The sequence below is a fragment of the Calidris pugnax genome, unplaced genomic scaffold (genome assembly GCF_001431845.1).
Source record: "Calidris pugnax isolate Ruff unplaced genomic scaffold, ASM143184v1 scaffold41, whole genome shotgun sequence".
NCBI classification, from domain to species: domain Eukaryota; kingdom Metazoa; phylum Chordata; class Aves; order Charadriiformes; family Scolopacidae; genus Calidris; species Calidris pugnax.
This window is the reverse complement of record NW_015094509.1, coordinates 25,838,171-25,858,262: the sequence shown is the minus strand read 5'-3', so window position 1 is coordinate 25,858,262 and position 20,092 is coordinate 25,838,171. Positions and strand designations below refer to the sequence as shown.

At 40.1% G+C, this 20,092-nt stretch overlaps 1 protein-coding gene across 1 annotated transcript in view; it reads left to right on the top strand.

Annotated features, from left to right (window-relative positions):
* The window catches only part of FAM135B (family with sequence similarity 135 member B), a 182,045-nt gene extending 162,306 nt beyond the window's left edge, over nt 1–19,739 (top strand). The window contains exons 12-20 of the mRNA XM_014965629.1: nt 1,294–1,448; nt 2,487–4,560; nt 6,209–6,375; nt 7,520–7,611; nt 10,218–10,315; nt 10,600–10,751; nt 11,289–11,399; nt 13,753–13,866; nt 15,169–19,739. Of these exons, the coding sequence (XP_014821115.1) occupies nt 1,294–1,448; nt 2,487–4,560; nt 6,209–6,375; nt 7,520–7,611; nt 10,218–10,315; nt 10,600–10,751; nt 11,289–11,399; nt 13,753–13,866; nt 15,169–15,374 (3,169 nt within the window). The 3' untranslated portion in view covers nt 15,375–19,739. The remainder of the gene's footprint in view (nt 1–1,293; nt 1,449–2,486; nt 4,561–6,208; nt 6,376–7,519; nt 7,612–10,217; nt 10,316–10,599; nt 10,752–11,288; nt 11,400–13,752; nt 13,867–15,168) is intronic.
* The last annotated feature ends 353 nt before the right edge of the window (nt 19,740–20,092 follow it).

Sequence of the window (20,092 nt, the reverse complement as noted above, 5' to 3'; positions counted from 1 at the left end):
TTATTTTTGCATGCTGTCTTTAGTAAAACACTGATGCTATTAATTAATAAGTCAGTGAGAACCTATTACGGTGCTAGGAGTTAAGTCCAAACTCCCAGGTGTTGCTGTAGGCAATAATGGGCAGTTAGCTGGTTGTGACTCCTGTCTGAGTCACGTTTTAGCAACCGATGATTTGCTTATCTTTGAGGAAAAAATAACTGGCCTGCAGGTAACAGACAGCAACTATTAATTTCTGAAGTCGAAGCTGATATTTGTGTCTGAACGTAGGAATCTTCCATGCTGGCATGAGGACAGACCAATTGAATTACAGAGCTGCTGTTTGAGTTTTGCTTCATAATGTATAAAGTGTGTCTCTTCCAGTTAACTGCCACGTGGTGATTACCTGCCTTCTGCCAATGATGATCTGAAATATTGCCATTGTGCTGTCCTATGGGACCTGAGCAGAATTACTTTCAGCTAACCAGCTCTGAAAAGCGTGTTGCCTTCCTCTTTATTCCTTAGGATAAACAGACTAATTCATCAAAGAGGCAACACAAATAAACAAACTTGGACATTTTCCTCATTTTTTGGGGAAGATGCTTACATAGGAAAGCTCATCAGAAGTAAAAGTTATTTTATTTATTATAGCCAAACCTATAGCCATGTGCCAGCTTAACATCACATTCCCTGATGAAAGCCAGGTGGCAATTTGCATCACCCAAGAGACAGAAACAGAGAGCCATTCTAGTTCTGTCAACAGGCAGTACCTGAATTGATGTATCTTAGCTCTTCCAGATGCATACGTACGTGGGATACTGCAGTGCTCTGAGGAATGCTATAAGTGAGATAGAGGGCCTGACACGTGTCCTTCTTGGCCTCATTCCTCCCTATACTGCTCAAGCAAATTTTTGATTATTGTTTCCTGCCTCTGGGTTTTGAAACCCCTGCCACAGCCGGAGTGGTGGACCTCTTTTCTGACTGGAAAGTTACTTGAGGGATCCAGTGACCTCTGGGAGGAGAGCAATGAGTTATGGTAGCTAACAGGAGCTTGTGGTAGGAGCAACTGGAGCAATTTCTGAAAAAGACAGAGGTTTTGCAGTGAGGGAGTGTGCAAGTTGTAGGTATCTGATGGATGGGAGACCTCCTAGGAGCGCTGGGAACCCTCTCATCAAACATTACTGTCCCTTCCTTTCAAGCACATTGCCTCTGTCTTCTGCCTACACATCCAGCTTTGCTGTGGGGCTGGCAGGAGTGATGGAGAAACAGCACAGTAACTACTCAAACACTCCCATTTCTTTTGTACTTTGCTGCCAGGATCCAAAGTCATGGACAGATTTTGACGGAAATTCGTAACTCGGAGTATTTCACCAGCATGCCCCCGCTTCCGGCAGAATGCCTCGACATAGACGGGGACTGGAACACGCTCCCAGTTATCTTTGAAGATAGGTACATGGATATGCCTTGCAAAGGTGAGTGAAACACCACAAGGTGCAGCTTCATGAGACAGCTTGAGCTGTGGGAGGTTCCCTTCCCCAGCTCAAGGTAAGCAATTTCACAGCCCTTGGTCTGACTCTGGCTTGGATCAGTGTGTGATCCACTACATGATATAGTTGAATTCTTCTGTTTTCCCTAGTAGCAAACTAGAGTATTTCCTGTATCTTCGTATTTTTCATCTTCAAAGTAAGCTGTTAAATTACAAGAGCTGGAGGCAAAATCTTGGAAGAAAACAAAATCTTTTGGATTTTTGTTCCAGTACAAATTTAAAGGAAAAACAGCACTATGAATTTCATCCCCAGTGTGACATCTAGTGGTAAGAAATCTCAGAACAAAACCCCACAATTTCAGCATAAAGTCCAACACTGTCCCTGAAAGGCAGCATTGCTTTCAAAAAAAAATATTTTCCCTTGTGTATCCAAATCAAACTTTTAATTAAAAAAATATTTAGTTCTGCAGATTTTTACTAAAACCTCATGGTCCTTGGCTCCCTTTTTCTTTTTACCCAACTATTAAAAAGCAAGGAAACAATATTTATTTAATATTATAGGTGACCATAGTCTAATAAATATGACCTGTGGTCCAAAATTTGCTCTCTTCCAGAGTTATCCAACTGCATAAATTTTAACAGTACTCATTACAAATTTTTAAACTATTAAACTGGATATGAAATTGAAGCACAAGCAAGAGATAAGAGATGTACTATGAACAATGTCGTGTGGCAGCAGGAGTACAAAGAATTGTCAGCTCTGTTTCCCTTACCTATGATGGAGAAACTAGCAGTTTAGATACAATTATACCCAGGAAATTATATTTTTATAGTTTAGTGAGTATAATTCTAGTTAAATGCACTCTGGCATTTGTGTAATATGCCTCTAATGTATGCATAACTTCTATAATATAAATATACATACTTTTTTAGGCCTTACAATCACTTTTCAAAGTTCCACATCATGGTGGGGTATTCTGTTGCGTTCTTGGAAGTAGCACTTCTTTTTTTTTCTTTCTTTCAGATCAGAATTTGGAAGTTTTCCCAGATTTTGAGGTTCCTGCAAATACCCAAATGGATGCAATAGGTAACAACGAAGATTTTACATCAAATGATGCTGCTGCAGTAATGAAAGGAGACTTTGGGAAAGGTACTCTGATAATACACACAGACAGGATAAATGGGAATCCCTCTTGCATGTACAGTGGCACTGAAGGTGCTGATTATACAGCTAAAGGTTTAAACCAGCACTCCACATCTCAGGTATGTATAGTGAACAAAGAAGGCCAAAGGAAACCTGAAAGTCTTTTTGTTTTAAGTAAGGAAACTACTTCTGACTCGGAGCCAGGCAATACAGAATGCACATCAGAAGACTTTAAAACATCCGAGGAAGTTTTATTAAAAGACAATAGACTTGTGGCCGATGTTGTCTGTAAAGATATGAAACCTAGCAATAAGGATTCCCACAAAAGTGAGCCCATGTTAATTGTCAGTGCTCAGTATGAGTGTGGAGCATGTGGAACTGATGTTTTGGAAGACAGGACTGAAATACATAAGACAGATGAATCTAGTCAATCTGAGAATAATCTCACCTCATCTGAGCTCGCGCTGAATGAATTAACCAGTCTTGAAAAAGCAGGAGATCCAGACACCAAGGCTCTGCTCCCTGTTGTGAAAACTTTGCCCGCGCACAGCTTTGAAGTGAAATTGTTCACAAAGGAGCAACGAGGTGAGGAGTGTGAAGAATTTACCGTGATGTCAGGGGTTATAAAAAGATCCTCCTCTATAATATCCGATTCAGGCATTGAAAGTGAACCAAGTTCGGTGGCGTGGTCCGATGCTCGTAGCCGGGCACTGGAGCTGCCCAGCGATCGAGAGATCCTGCACCACTTGATACGGAGGCACGCCATCCACCGAAATTCCCTGGAGGGTGGCCACACTGAAAGCAATACTAGTTTGCCCAGTGGGATCCAAGCATCGCTCACATCCATTAGCTCTTTGCCCTTTGAGGAAGATGAGAGGGAAGTAGAGCTAACCAAGCTGACCAAATCTGTCTCAGCTCCTCAGATCAGTAGCCCAGAAGAGCCTGCAGAGGAAGTGGATATATCCAAACACGGTGAAGTATCCTCAAGAGATTCAGGAAGAAACTTAAAAAGTTGTTTGGAAACAGATGGTGAGGATGAGCAATTAGTCGTAGACTTTCCTGGGTGTCAGATCACCACTGGAAGAGGACAACTGGAACCACGAGGACATCCCAAACCCTCTGTCGAACATGGTAGCAGTAACATTGAGTTACAAGGGGAGGAGGAGAAGGAAGATTTTCCAGAGACTTTCTGTAGTTTGGGAAGTGCAAAACCACCCATTTGTGCAAAGCAGCTCAGAGATAACATCTCCGAATGCCAGTCAGTGGAGAGCAATGGTGAGTGCAACTTAAAAACACCAAGGGCTTGTAATTACTTGGACAAAAATATAGGTAAGTTTGATGCATGCATCGAGGATCCAAAGGATAAACTTAAGGCGGACAGTTTAAAAACACAACAAGACTTTTACTCAAATAGCAGAATTTCAGGAGAGGAGAGTTTCTCACAAAGCATAAAGCTGGTACCAGATTTTTGCTATCCTGTTCCAGCTCCTTCAGAGACCTCAACCGAATTTGGCTCAATGCAAGGAGAGTGTGGTAGCTCTCTTGCTGACGAGAGCCCGGCAGTGTATGCAGAAATGCAGGGGTTGCAAGAAATTGAGCTCAATGACTCACCTGCCTCATCAGACCCTGCTGCAGGATCCTACCAGGCTGAACATCCTCAAGAACCCAACAGCCAAGAGCATAAACTTGTAGCTAACGGCACCGGATTTCATTCAGCGACGACAGAGGGAGTAGCCCTGGAAAGCAGAAAGGCTGTTGATGTGGTCAACCTGTCCGTCTCTTGCACAGCCACGTGTCTTCCCTTTTCTTCTGTGCTCAAAGAGACCCCTGCTATGGTCGGCTTCTCTGCAAAGCAGGCTGCCTTCCCCATCACACGCCAGCCTCTGGGCTCTTTTGGAGTTGTCTCCTCGAATTCAAATGAGGTGGATGAAGAGACCAATGAAAGGATGTTGAAGTAAGAATGTCTAATTGCTTTCTTCATTAGTGTTACTGTAATGCCAAGATACCCTGACAAAGTTGAGGGCCCTAATAGAGTAATCATATGGCGAGCCTGCGTTCGCTCATCTAAAATAAATACAAACAAACAAATGGTTTATACAGAATAAATAATCCAAATAGGCAGAAAGGATGAAAACACAGACTGACATTAGGTCCTTAATCCTCATGAAAATCAGTATGATTTAGGTGCCTAAATAATCTTTAAGATCTGGCCCTCCTGCATGAAGGCAAGGTTACCCAGACCTGAGTATTGATCCCAGACAGTTCACTATGGCAGTGCCGTAGCTTGTTTAGTCTTCTGCTTCAATAATTGCATTCATTACCTAAACTATGGAACAGGAGCCAAGATTGACTAGTAGGGTTTCAGCTTCAGTTTATCAAACTGGATAATGAGAGAACTGGCATCCTGGGTAGCTGGAGAAGAGGCCCTTTTTTCTGTTTGTTTCATTGCCCATGGCAAAACTTCCACATCATGGCTTTGATGTCACAGTGGCCCATTTCACAGTTTGACACACAGCATGTGTATACTTTGGTTATATTTTGGACTCTCTGCTGTGCTGAGGGGATACTGTAGCATGGGAATTTCTCAGCCCATTAAGCCACCCAAAATATTGGCTCTCTGCATGTGCATTCATTTATGACCCAAGGATTTATTTTTACTTTTTGAAAGCATCTTGAGGTTCCTTTTATAGACCCTGCTGTAAATTCTGCTTAATCTAAGCACAAAATTTGCTCCTTCTTTGTAAAGCAAAATAATTAAGCATGTTTTCATGCAAATAAACCCAGGGCCTCCAGGTCTGGGGCCAGAACACTAGATTTTTTGTTCTTGTGTCCCTTTAAAGTAGTAGAACTAATGTAAATAATTGCTCACCATTATATTGTGGCCTTAAGCAATCCCCAACCTTTAAAGGTTTATATCTCATAACCTGGTTCATTCCAGTTTTCTACACAATTCTACACTTCTTTTGTGATTATACATTCCTAAAAGCGACTGAAGTTTGGCATCTTCAGCCAGCAGAATGCTTCAGGGTGAATTTGTGTGTGCCAAATTGTAGGGCCTAGCTTAATTCTTTCAGCACTGAGCTACTTTTCCTTGTAGCTACTAAAAGTTTTCAAAAGAATCGGAAAACAAAACCAAAAATATCTAGTATATGAGGTGCATCCTTTAACTCCACAGTCTGAGGAACAGGGAGAACACCTTCTACCTGCCTATAAATGCATCTGATGCTAGCAAAATGATACATGTTGCACTTCAGTATCTTTAAAGCTGATGGCATTGTTAAGAAGCAAAATTGCTAATTCTGTATCTTAGTCTCATTGTTATGGACCATCAGAAAATGGTATTTTAAATCCTTCATTCCTCTGGCAGGTGTGAGGTGCTAATAGGCTTTAGCTATTACCTGTATGCAGACAAATGACTGAGACACAGATTTTCTTCCCTGCATCCTGATTTCTCTCAATCAGAATAGATAATGAATAGTATCCAGGTCTCTATTTGAAACCTGCAAATATAACTTCTTGCAAATACCAGGCTCCTTGTTTCTCGTTTGAAGGTTTGTTTTTGAACACCCAGTTCTATTGTGTTTAATTAATGTATTCTCCAGTTTTTATCAGGCCAAAGAAAAATTTAAAAAAGAAATGAAGATTGAAGGATTTCTGTACAGTGACTTATCTGTACTAGCTTCTGATATCCCATATTTTCCACCAGAGGAAGAGGAAGAAAATTTGGAAGATGGAATTCACCTGGTTGTCTGTGTCCATGGATTGGATGGTAAGGCCATCCTGTTGCTGTTTGCAAGTCATTTTGGTGTAAACAAAAAAAAAAAGAGCAGATGTTCAGCAAGTATGAAAAAATGGAGGGTCTAAAGAAAGTAAGACAGCATAAGAAGTTTTTGAGAAGGGGAAGAAAATAGTCCAAATCCTTCTGAAAGATGGTTTTGCCATAAAACAAAGTAAGGTCAAGGAATCTGCACAGGACATCATAGAATGGTTAGAGTTGGAAGGGACCCTAAAGATCATCTAGTCCCAACCCCCCTGCCATGGACAGGGACACCTCCCACCAGACCAGGTTGCTCCAAGCCCCATCCAGCCTGGCCTTGAACCCCTCCAGGGATGGGGCAGCCACAGCTTCTCTGGGCAACCTGTTCCAGTGCCTCACCACCCTCACCGGAAAGAATTTCTTCCTTCTGTCTGATCTAAATCTACTCTCTTTCAGTGTAAAACTGTTACCTCTTCTATCGCTACACTACCTGACTGAGTCCCTCCCCATCCTTCCTACAGGCCCCTTTTAGGTACTGGAAGGGGCTAAAAGGTTTCCCCAGAGCCTTTTCGTCTCCAAGCTGAACAACCCCAACTCTCTCCGCCAAATATTTTCCAAAAAAACATTTCAGAAGACTTTTGAATTTCCTCCTATGGAATCGGGCACCTCCCAAAATATTAGGAGCCTGAAAGTGTTTCAGCACCATCTCTAATTGTAGAGTACCTGTAGAGTCAGGCTACTCTACGTCTGAAGGTACAGGCCTATACCCTGGCACGTGTGCCGAGGTCCCTGGCAGGGCTGCAGAGTCCGATGGGAGCCTCACCAGCTGCGAAGGCTGAAGGACAGACCTCAGCTTTTGGTCCTGTTGTCTTACCTTTGCTGTTCAGCAAAGAGGAGACAGAGTTATTCTTTCTTTCCCACCATTTATACAGTCTCCAGCAGCAGGGGATCCAGCCCCACCTTGTGCAGGCTGTGGTTATTCTTGCTCTCCCCCTGTTTCGATGCACGATCCTATGGCGTGGTGAGTTGTCTGAGCAGCACACTTCGCAAGAGCTCCCTGGTGTCAAGGTTTATAGGAAGATGAAAGTATTAAATTGAAGCTATATTAGTTATTTTTCTGTTGAATTACGTCTTATAAAGTGCCATTTATTTCTAGGTAACAGTGCAGATCTGCGGCTGGTAAAGACTTTTATAGAACTGGGACTCCCTGGTGGAAAACTGGACTTCCTAATGTCTGAAAGAAATCAGGTAGTACAGAGCTAATTTCTGTCCTCCTTTAGATCTCCTACACACTGTTGACATTGCTGAAACGGGGCCTTCAGCAAAGCCTTTTCACCAGCTGAATGAAGCAAAAGCACTGGGGAATTTGAGGAATTTTATGTTGTATTTAGTGCAAAGGCCTGTTCCAGTTCCTGTCTAATTTGATAGGGTGCTCAGACCCACCAGAAAATATTCCTAGCATTAAAGTCAAAGGCAATGACATTAGTACTTACAGGATTAGACCTTAGAAGGAGAAAATCAATTTATCCTGTCAGTTTGCAAACTTAATGGCCTCGTGCCTCTGACTGTTTGATGCCAGGAAACACAGCACCGACAGAAAGCAGAAAGTTTGGTGATGCTAAATTCTCCAGAGAATATGAAATATCCAGCAAGTGTTGTCAGCTTCCTTTGCTGCATCAGCCGTAGTTTCTCCTTTTGCAGTGTTTGTGAGATTTATTTCCTTAAATGATAAAGAAATGTCTTCCAGAAGAATTCATTGCTAGTCTAGGCAGAGAAACAGAAATGAATTCTGTGCTTTGCTCTGCGGTGAACCCATATTTATGACACAGAGGCCTAACTTTATGCACAAAATAAGAGTTTCCAGTGCCTGGCCAGAAACATTATTCTGATTTATGAGCAGCTGAGAAGCTTGAGTCAAAACTTTCCAACCTCCTTTGTTCAAAAGCTTTTATATTTTGAAGTGGCTGGTTGGTGTTAGGCTGTGAACTTGCCACATTCCAGTGCACACCTGGAAGTGCACAGTAGCAGACCTGCACAGTGAACATGAACAAGATGAAAATAATGGGAAGACCACTTCAGACTTGCATCAAAGCCATTTCTTGTACTTTCACAGGCTGAAACATCTTACAGCATCTCTATTTAACATTATCCAGAGCCTGTTATAGGAACTTTGAGTGCTCTTACAGTTTGGGAAGGCTACGAAGTTCCCATCGAAATTGGACCCATGTGGTTTGATGACTATTTCGATGCTGTAAAGCATCCAATCAACCTTTTTCCCCTCCTTTGAGAACCACAGTGAAAATGACCCAAGAATCTGTCATTTAACTGGAGTTTGACTTATAGAAGAAAATGAAAATCACTTTTTTTAAGCATTCATTTGTGATACATTTGACAAACTCAATCAGGCTGAGATGATACTGAAAGATGAAGATATAACCAGGTGAAATATGATGCTTGATGTGTTTTGTTTATGATTAATGTTCAGGCTGGTATTCTTCTACTTCTAAATAACCTGAAAGATTTGGGATAATGAGCTTAGGAGGAAATCATTAATTATCAACAAAAGCAAAACAAACAGGCAGGAGGTTAGTGGACTGTTTGTAGTTTATGAGAACATTTATTTGAAGGCCATATTGGAAAGTGAATATGCTCATGTTTTCCTTTGCAAGAGCTGCAATTAGCAAGATGAATTGTGTCACAAAAGCATTAATTACTGATCTGTTTGCTCTGAATAGCTGTTCCAACATTTGATGATTGTTTTTGTGGCATCTCATTAGTTACGAATTTGATTTAGAGTCCTATTGGATTGCCAAATGACACAGTTCTGAATAAGATCTGTGTACAATCTTATAGACTGGACAACATATTATTTGTTTTATTATATCACAATTGGCAGTACTCTTGCAAGCAACAAATTGTCTCTCTCTAGCGCTCATTCTCTTACTGATAACTGTTGAATAACAAACACACAGCATTTCATTAAGACGACCAAATAATTTTGTGATTACATCTGTAGCATCAGCATAAGCTGTGTGTCAGTGCATAACGCTGTAAACTATTTTATTGTAGTAATCTTTTAAATCCTAAATGTCAAAAGTTTGGTTTTTTTTTCCATGTGCAGAGTATGATGTCTAGAGTGGATGAGCATTACTAGTTCTTACAAGTGTCAAGTGAGGTTATTTTTAACATCATACTTATGACTCTGGAATCACTCAGCCTAATATTGTTAATCTTACTATTAATAAACTGTAGGTCTGGGTTTATCCTATCATGACGTGCTGAAGTTAGGGGCAGTCAGTAGAGAAAGAGGAGCAACCACAGGCAGTAACTTAATCCCCTTAAAATAGGAATTGCCTTCTAGAGGGCCCTATTTCCATGCCCTACAAAGTGTCTGGTTCCTCTAGTCCTAAATTATATTCTGAGGTTGTGTTCTTGAAGCTAAAAGGCACAATAGAGAGTCAAAGAATTTTGCCTTACCTTACCTACTAGCTTACTGAAGGCAGTAAATTTCCACATGGGCTGTAACAATAGCTAATGGACCCATCCTGACCCATGGTCTGCTGTTACTATCGATGCGCTGTCGGAAAGAAAATACTTGGCTTGGGTAAGTTTGCAGTATGAGTTGGAAGCTATTTGCCAATAAACTTAAAGTGAAACTTTGTGACTCTCTTCAAAGGAGAACTTCAATTTTTAGAGGACCTGGAGCCTGAGAAAAATTCCCCCTCTGCTACCCACTTGAGCATGTGTAAAGAAAATCTGGACTGGTTATTGTGTTTCCGCTTGCATTTTGCTTTGAAAATAACATCAGTCTGCAATAAGTGCAATATATTTTATTTTATTCCATTTTTCACCAGACTGATACTTTTGCTGACTTTGATACAATGACTGACCGATTATTGGATGAAATTATTCAGCATATCCAATTGTACAACCTCTCCATATCCCGAATAAGGTAAGTGTTCTGATAGTTAATAGTCTGGAACTGTTTGAGTTACACGAGCAACATAAAGTGAAATTAACTTTTCCAGAAGTGACCTGTGTCAAAAGCCATTGAATTGGTGAAATGAATTTTTACATTGTTATAGATGGAAGAGTATATACTAGGCTGAAAAAGATGTGAAAATGTGACTAGACCCTGATAGAATCCCCTCAAGACCAATTTATGCCAGTCATATGTTTAATTTAAGTAAAATACAGGTGGTTTTTGTGTTAATGTAGTTCTTTCCTTCCCAACAGTTTTATTGGACATTCCCTTGGTAACGTGATTATTCGATCGGTACTAACTCGCCCCAGGTTTCGCTATTACCTCAACAAATTGCACACCTTCCTGTCCCTCTCCGGGCCTCACCTGGGAACCCTTTACAACAACAGTACCTTGGTTAGTACAGGTAAGAGTTCGTGGGAGACCTATGAGTAGCTGCAGTCCGTGGCAGAGTGCATGAGACAGCAACACGTGGAGGTAGCAATAAATCGTAACAACACGACTTGTACACTGCAGTTGTGGAAAATACTTGCTGAAGACTTCAAACCCACACAGAAAAAAATTGCAACGAGAGGGGCTTTCAGTATCTACTACAAGGTGCAGCACAGTGCTCCCTGGGAAGCCAAAGGGTGTGCAGCAGTGAAGGATGACCTTGCTCACACTGTATAACGCCAATAAAGAGAGGCATCTGCAAGGCTAGAGAAGACACTTATAGTGCTGTGAGAATGCAGTGTCTCATGGTTGAACCTTCCTGAGCATTTGTGCTGCCACGATGTGGAAAATAAGTGAGACCCTTATACTTTTCTCCCTGTTGATTAACAATACAAGATGAAGCAAAATCTTCCATCGACTTACAACGCTGCCCTTACTGCAGGCACGTCTTTAATCCCCTTGGTTGGTAATTAGCAAACAGGATAAAAATAAGCATTGATTTTCATTCCAGGTCTATGGCTCATGCAGAAGTTGAAAAAGTCAGGGTCACTGTTGCAACTGACCTTCAGGGACAATGCAGATCTGCGCAAGTGTTTCCTCTATCAGCTCAGCCAAAAAACGGGTGAGTAGGGGTTGATGTGGCTGTGCAAATATCAAGGGCTATTCCAAAGGATTCTGATGGTTTGCCAGGTCCTCCAGGGAGTAAAGGAAACCTGCACTTTGTTAATGATCTTTCTTTAAAGATCATTGCTTTTGAGAAGGGCTGCTCTATCTAATATCTGTTTTATCTGTGCATTTTTTCTGTGCCAGTTATCAGTGAAAATATTTGGCAAACTGTTAGCACCGAATACGACCTCTGTGCTGCAGTAAACATGTACATAAGTTTATATTCTGCAAGCAAGAAATATCATTCTTGACAGGCCACCATTGCTTAATTTATGCTACTAGATGAAAACCATTTTTCCTTTTTTATTATTTTTTTTAAGTTTAACAGCTCTTGTCTCTAGGAAATATGACTCTGTGAGCTGAAGAGAAAATTTTATTCATGTCTATTTTGACAACTTTGTACTACAAAGAGAGATGTATGGCCTCACACTGGAAAAATGATGTCTAAATAGAGATCTTTTTATCCTTCTTGGTCTGTCATGAATAAATGAACTAAGTCAGGCTTTCTTAAGAAGAGAAAACAGGCATGATCCTTCTGTTCAAGTAAATGGTTTCTTTTAAGAGTTATTTTTAATATTGTGTGTGAGCGAACTGGTGCTAAGTGTGTAGTCACAAAGTTACTGCTTGATATTTAATTATTTACTCATACTTTGCTTTATTGCTAATAGCAAACAGACTATGTTAAGGTAAATATAACTTCTTAATTCTTGGTCTGGTGGACATAGAGCTATTTCATAATTCTATGAACACACTACATGACATAATCAATGACAGGAAGCTGCATATAACAAATTTCTGTATTTGAGTTTTACTTTTGATTCCCTGGCTCTCATTCCTGTGGAGTACAGTTGGTATCTGCTTTACTGCTGTCATGTTCAAAAAAAAAAAATTGGGTCTACACAGGAAGCTCACATCAGAACTTCCCAAGCAAAGAATTCCTAAGCATGTGTTGTGAGTCAAAGCGAATCGTTGTTCATTAGCTTGGTAGCCTGGAGATCTAAGGAACCCTAAATGAAGGTGTTGTCCTTGCAAAAGCAGAAAGCAGAGATTTAAATGTGAAGAGGGTTGTCTGTAAAGTCAGAATCTGAAGTAGGTAGGTCTGGATGTGAACGTGTAAGCTAGGATACTGAATTGAAATAAAGGTGCCCTTACTCTAGCACCCAAAGTCATTGAGAGAACCTACAGGGAGAAATATCAGAGGCAGTGTTGTGTCTCCTTTCCCAGATAACTCTTTAAGACTCCATCAGTTTCTGACTTTATTCTTAAAGTGGAAGTCCCTGCTACTTTTCAGTCTTGTTAAATATCCCTTGTGTTTGTCTTTAAAGAAAAAAAAAAACCCACATTATTCCTTATTGAAACTTTTCACATGAGATTTTAGATATTGTAACTTCTGCTTCTCCGACCTTTTACTTAAGACTCAAGTCACAAAATCAGTTGGTTTGCTTGCACAAGAAGAAAATGACAGACAGCTTCAGCCAGGCTTAATAAAGGCAGCCAGAAGGGGTTTTTTTGTGGTGGCGATGGTCAACTTTTCTATGAAAATCTGGAAATCAAAGGACTTGGTTTCCTATAAGGAGGAGGGAAAGATGAAGGTCAAACCAACAGCTCTTCTGTGTTCAGGATACTCTCTGGACTAGTAGACTAGATCATCTGTGCCTGTTTTTCTCCCTTTTGGCTGAACACGGGTGGGTTTGCCTGACAGGGTGAACAGCGGGACCCTGTATTCAGAGTCCATCAGTGGCCCCATTGCCTCCAGGGAAGAGGGAGGATTCCTGGTTTCCAGTCCATGTACCAGCAGTGTGCATTTATCAAGGACCTGCTGAATACAGGGACTGGATCCCAAGGTTCCCTCAACACTGATGTAGTAGTATGACAGCAGTGAAGCTGGTTCCTCCTCCCTCTCTGTTTTGTTTGAAAATTGTAGTAATTTGTTGTGTTATTTTTTAATGTGATCCCCATTCCTATGAACACTTATTTATCCAAAACCACTCATTGACATGGTGGGGCTGTACATGTGATTCCAATGTTAAGAGGCACAAATATTTGCAAGATTAAGGTTTTAATCAAACAATTTTTTGAGCAGACAGTTCTTACTTTTTTTGTTGACATACAATTAAGCTGTATGAGTGTTGACAAGTAACAAATAGTTCTCAGGAGCAGCAGAAATGGGTTTAAGCTATTATGAGTCTTTCCAAGCTTGTGTGGTATGTTTTAATTCTTATAATCTATTTTGCACTGTAGATTTTCAAATGTGTTTGAACAGGAAATAGTCATGCTGACACTGTATGTATTTAATGCATTTGCCACAGGTCTTCAGTACTTTAAAAATGTTGTGTTAGTGGCCTCACCCCAAGACAGATATGTCCCCTTTCATTCTGCAAGAATAGAAATGTGCAAAAATGCACTTAAGGACAGACACACAGGTATGTTTAAGATCCTTTCTATATTTATAAAGTTGTTGAGAAATGATGTTTTTGTGTAACTGAGATCATTGCATTACAAGGGTTTTTCATCAGCATGATGAAAACTCAAATGTTTATTTGATAAGAGAGAAAGTGTTCTCTTCCTACAGGAAATTACTGAAATCAATAAAAGAAGCTCTTTAAGAAGCTCTTTGTCTGATGAAAACAATTTTCAATCAGGTCATAATCAAAGGTTTCTTACTGCTTCTTCCCCTTCCCTCTAATTTATTTTTTTAAAGTGATGGTAACAGGAATGTTTTTCTGTAGTCTACTGACTCGCTACTCGCTAGGATTGTCTTACCTTTGTTTCACAAAATGAAATCTCTTTCAGCACATCCAAATTCAGGGGGTTTTCCCTTTGTTTTCAATAGTGTTTACATGATTGCCAGGTAATTTCAGGGACAGATCTATATTGGTTTGTAATAAAATCTGTAAAGCCCATCGTGCCATCAGAGGCCTAGCCCTCCTGTGAGCTCAGGCTGTGTATTGTCCCGAGTCTGGCCTTTGTTATTAGCAGCCTCCCTCATTTATAAAATGTTTCATGGCCTCTGTTTGATACCACTTCCAGAAATAATGTTCAGTGTAATTTCATACCCGTTTCACACATGTGATCACCTAGAAATGGAGGTACTCTTTGGAAGCAGAAAGAGATACCTAGGCCAAATAATCAACATGGTTGCCTTCACACATCTTACTTAAATTACAGCTCTTTCTACCCTACCTCAGATATGAATTAAAAGGTAATTTTCTAACACTTTCCTCCAGTTCCTCAGGGAGATGAGCCTAGCAGGACCTGGATCTACATTCAGCGTAGATCATTTATGAGTACAAGTTTCCTGAGCCATTGTTTTTTTCCCTGTCAGCTCCTCAACTATCTGCATGATGCTCTTCATCTCTGCATGATGCGTTAGATTCCCCAGAGAATGGACCTCTGTGTCTTGCCAGCCCCTTTTGCAATGGAATTCACATGCAGCACGAGTCCAACCCTTTTTCCCCCTGAAGGAAACAAGTGTGTTTCCTTCCACCACAGAGGAGATGAGACTAGATGCTGAGGAGTGTCCCACTCTTCATGCTAGCAGCTTCAGAGGACCTCTTCAGATAACCAATGCCTCCATTAGATTAACAACATCATAGCATTTGGCAAATCTTTGGTATTTTCTTTCCATTTTCCTTCTCATTGTGACTGTGATTAAACGATACTGTAAGGAAAGAGGGGATGCTGCAGCTTTGTCACATAGGTGTGACATCTAAACTCTTTTGCAGGTCCCGTTTATGCAGAAATGATTAACAACCTGCTCCAGCCTTTGATTGGGGCGAAGGACTGCACTTTGATAAGACACAACGTGTTCCACGCTCTGCCAAACACGGCCAACACGTTGATAGGCCGAGCTGCCCACATCGCCGTGCTGGACTCTGAACTTTTCCTGGAGAAGTTTTTCCTCGTGGCAGGACTCAACTACTTCAAATAGTGCCTGAAGTACGGGATAACAGAGGCAAAACTTTTCATCGAGTGGAAGAGAATCCCTTTGCCAAAAGAGTGCAGTGTTAGAAATGAGATCAGGTGGGACTTTCAAACTCTTCATTTCCATTTCTGTTTCAGAGAATAAAGTGCTATGGCTTTAAGGCGTTCAAGCTTCCAAATATTGGTGCTTTTGGAAGAAATAAATATTCCTCTTCAGTTTCTATGGTCTTTGTCCACATAAAGACATGAGACTCTTCTGAAGTACAGAATCGGAATAAGAAGGCTAATTCTCTAAATGTGATTGGATCTATATGATTCCCATTTCTCCTGAATACACCCAGGAACTTGGCTGTCCTTGATTTAATGTTTATTTACCTATTAACAAAGCTATACATTTGTAGCACTTTCGGGGTAGTTGACACAAGAGGAAACAAGCATATATGAACTCAGGTTAAAACCTCCTCTGTGATGAACTGAGAAGCCTGAAAAACATTTATGAAAGTTTCAGTGTTTCCATTTGTTGAAAGAAAATATTAGGATGGTTCCATTACTGGTAATAATTTGTAACATACATACATTCAGATAACGGAAAGGAGTGAAATATTTAACTTAGAATGAAGAAAACTTTATATTTGTCTTTTGAAAAACCCCAAACTTTATGTTGGGAAGAATTTGGTTCAAGTTATAAGCTACAAAACCAAGAGGATTCTGTAGGATTATTTGTGAAATGTCAGTGGCATCTCTTAGCATTTCTTCTGTTTACATTTATAGAGGATCATTATTGTGCTTGTTATCACCTTAGAGGTACAATTTTTACTTGTATCTAAGTACATTTACCCCAACAAAATTTTTATTTTTTTAAAATTTGTTACTTTGATATGTAATTCAAAATCTAAGCAGTCATACCCCTAAAAGCTCCCCGGTTGATCAGATGAAAATAGGCTGGAGACACAGAGTAGTAAGGACTGTGGAAAACATCAAAATTATAATGAATGTCCTCTTAGGCTCCTCTGCAGTGCTCTATTAAAGCTTTACAAATGCCCATTTGCAGAGCTATACACAGTCCTAATTATTATATGGTTACAGTTTGAAACATTTAAAACTTTATTCATACAAAGATATCCAAATTGTTTTTAAGAGGTCAGAAAAGAACTCATTTTTCACTTTTTTAGTGGCCTTTTCCCCAAATTTTTAATTAAAATGTCTATTAAAAAGTTATCAGATTTAATATGAAAAATTTCAATAGCTTTCTATACATTTTCATACCATTTTGATAAATTTTCAGTGTCATAGCAGTTTTATCAAAAAAGAGAAAGTGAATAATTCTTCACAATTATTTTTGTTTGGAAGACAGGCAATTTTTTAATGCAAACATAATTTGTTTAAAAACATGAATGACCAGCCCTCTATATCTTGGGACAAAGACTATAAAAAGATCACAAACATGGTTTCAGGTATCAAGACTCTCATCAGTAAATCAAGACTAAGATAGTGGATATTTCTGAATTAAGAGAGTTAAAAAATGAAAACAAAAAACCTCACAACCACAGGGAAATATTGGTACATGCAAAAAGTAAAAAAAAAAAATTTTTTAAGAGAAAAAGTGGAAAACTTACACAGAGCTAATTCAAGAAAAGAGTTGCTAGCAAACTGGTAAAGGCTGCTAAAGAACAAGGCTGGTTTGATAATCTAGGCATGATTTTAAAATGGAAAGGAGAACAAAAGATTATTCACCAGTAAATAGGAAGGTATATTGCACTTAAAAATCATCTTCCCCTCAAAGGGGCAGAAATCATATAGAAACAGTTACATCGTGTGTTTTAACATTGGCAATTTTTTTAAACATATTACCTCAGTATTTGAATTAAATAGGTAGACACTATTTTCTCCTTTTTTTTCCCGTTTAAATTGACATTTTAAAGCTAAAAGCTGGATTTACCCAGTTAAAAAATAAATTCTGTCAGGAATCAAGAACTTCTGGTTCCCACTTCTGGTCTGGGAAGTCAAGGCCCAGTCAAGGCCACTTTTTGGCCTCAACATTTTAGTGCCATCTACACTTACATATCACAGCTTACTTCTACCTTGGTAAATTGTTTACAGAATTTTAAATATAATGGGACATGTAGGTTAATCATAGAATCATAGAATGGTTTGGGTTTGGAAGGGACCTTATAGATCAAGTTCCAACTCCCCTGCCCTGAGCAGGGACACCTCCCACCAGACCAGGTTGCTCAAAACCCCTTCCAGCCTGGCCTTGAACCCCTCTAGGGATGGGGCATCCACAGCTTCTCTGGGCAACTTGTTCCAGTGTCTCACCATCCTCAGACATGGACTTCTAGGGAGTACTTGAAAGAGAGAAACGCAATCTCCAACCATCAGCTTCGGTGCAAGATTTGACTGTCCAGCTTAATAAAAAACAAACTCCAAAGAGATAAATCAGGCTCCTTTAAAATTTGGCAGAAAATGTGGTTTTTTCCCAGCCTCCAATAGATGCCCATTTTCTCTTTAATGAAACTGTTAATTTGTTTACAAAATCAGGTCTATCCACTGGCAAGAGAGGAACTTGAAATTGCTTAGCTCTAAAGGCTTGAAATCTTAGCACAGAGGTTTGGAAATTACTAACAGGAATACTGAGCACTACTTTACTTCAAAGCACTTCAAAAATATCCACTGACCGATCCTCTTCACTGTTCACTTGCCAGAGAAGAGACACGCTTGACAGAGAAAGCTCTCGCAAGACGACATGAAAACTGGGAATTCAAGCCAAGTTTTCATTAGCATTTGTAGGTTCCTCTGGTGTTTTCTGCATGTTAAAAAAAGATCTCTTCCTTTCTGCCTCTGCGTTTGAAATAGCTGAGTGTTAAGGTCAGCCATGTCTTTGTCTTGCTGAGTCTTGAAAACATCTGGTGATGAACATACTCCAACTACTGTGGATTATCTTATCAACTGTTGTACATCACTCCCCCTTCAAAAAAAAGTAATTAAAAATCCAGTTCAAACTTTCTAAGCTGCAACATCTTGCTGTTACCTTTTATTATACTACCTTTTTATCTCATGGAGAGCAACTTGTCTCTGACATTTCCCTCCACTGGGAAATGACTTGTAAATCTCTTTTTAATACCTGCAGACAGCTCTTAGGTTGTCACTTGGTCTTCTCAAGCTTTCCTCAGAAGCCATGTGCTTAGGCACCTCACCTTCTTGACGGCCCATGCTGGCCCTTTCCAGTTTCTCATCCCTGATCTGGGTTTAGGAGGCTACAGGTACTGGCAAACCTCTTGGATGACAGCTCTGGTGCAGACTGGTACCTTTTCCCTGCGCAAGAGGGCTCACTGGCTGTCGATTCTCATCACATCCTCTTCCTAGATCAGGTTCTAATCTGAAGAGCTCTGATTGACACAACTTGCAAGCTTCCATCTTACATTGCCCTGTGAGTTCAACTTTACTTCTTGCTCCTGTGTTCTCTTGGTTAAGGTGATTGTACCAGCAAGGGCAAAGTGTTGTGACCCGTGGCATACCACCACTGTTTATGGGCCTCTATTTCAGCACACAATACATCTGGCTCCTCATTGCACCCTTGGCAGGCTCACTGGTGTGCTAATCATTTCCCTCCTGGTTTTGCATATCTTATTTGAGGCTATCTTAGTGGCTGGTAAGCTTTAGGCATGGATAATGAGGAAGACTGATGTGAGTCTGCTCCATCCTTGCAAGACACTTCTTGTGATCATCAGGTCAATGGTGTGCTGGTTCCTGACAGCCTCTGGTTTGAAAGAACTGCTGCTGCTGTTTCTTCCCTATTTTAATAAGACTAAGTAATATATATGCACTTCCCTAAAAGAAGGGAATTCACACACTGAATAGAAAAGCTTGTGAAAACAGTTTAATCAGCCTAGAGTTGCTTTAAATGCAGATGAGTCAGTCCTTCCCTGCACAGGATAAAACCATAAAGAATAAATATGTATAAACTCTTCTTATGCAAAAGGTCAGACTAAATTAACTTCTGTTACAACCTTGAAACTTGATTTCTCTGTTTTTGAAACTTGAGCTCTCTGCTTTCGCCCAAAATGCTGCAAGATCCTATTATCTGTGTAGCAGACTTAACCACATCTGTCCAAAACTGATTTGCACACATACATATCCGTGCCAAAAGTCCATTGGCTACATGCACGGAGCTGCACGTCTTCAAGTAGCTTCTGCCTCTGAAAATATGGAACAGTGACACAGTGAATGGAACTACACTTATTGCAATCCAGCGTGCTTTTCAGTCTTTGAAACCTATCGGCTACAAACACAAACAGCTTATCCAAAGGAACAAAAAAATCCTCTTCCACATAAAAGTCCAGTCTTGAACAACTCTTTTTTTTTTTTTTTTTTTTTTTTTTTTTTTTTTTTTTTTTTTTTTTTGCAGTGGGTGGTTTGAGTAATGTGACAGCCTCGCTTACTCTATACTTCCCATAAATGGGGTTACGCTAATAAGTACAACAGCTTCTGCTGCTGAAAGCCCTAATATTTCAATTTTCATAGCAGTTTCTAGCAACTAATTTCAGAAGTTTTTCATTCCTTCCTGAAAGCCTAAGTGCTAGTGGAAATCTACCCGTCCCAAATGCTCTTTTACTCTTTACTGGTTTTATATGGATAAGGCCACCTGCATCATTCCTAACCATGGAAAGATGTCAAGGCATTTCTGGTACATCATCATATATGCAGGTACCTGCACTGGAAAGGTTA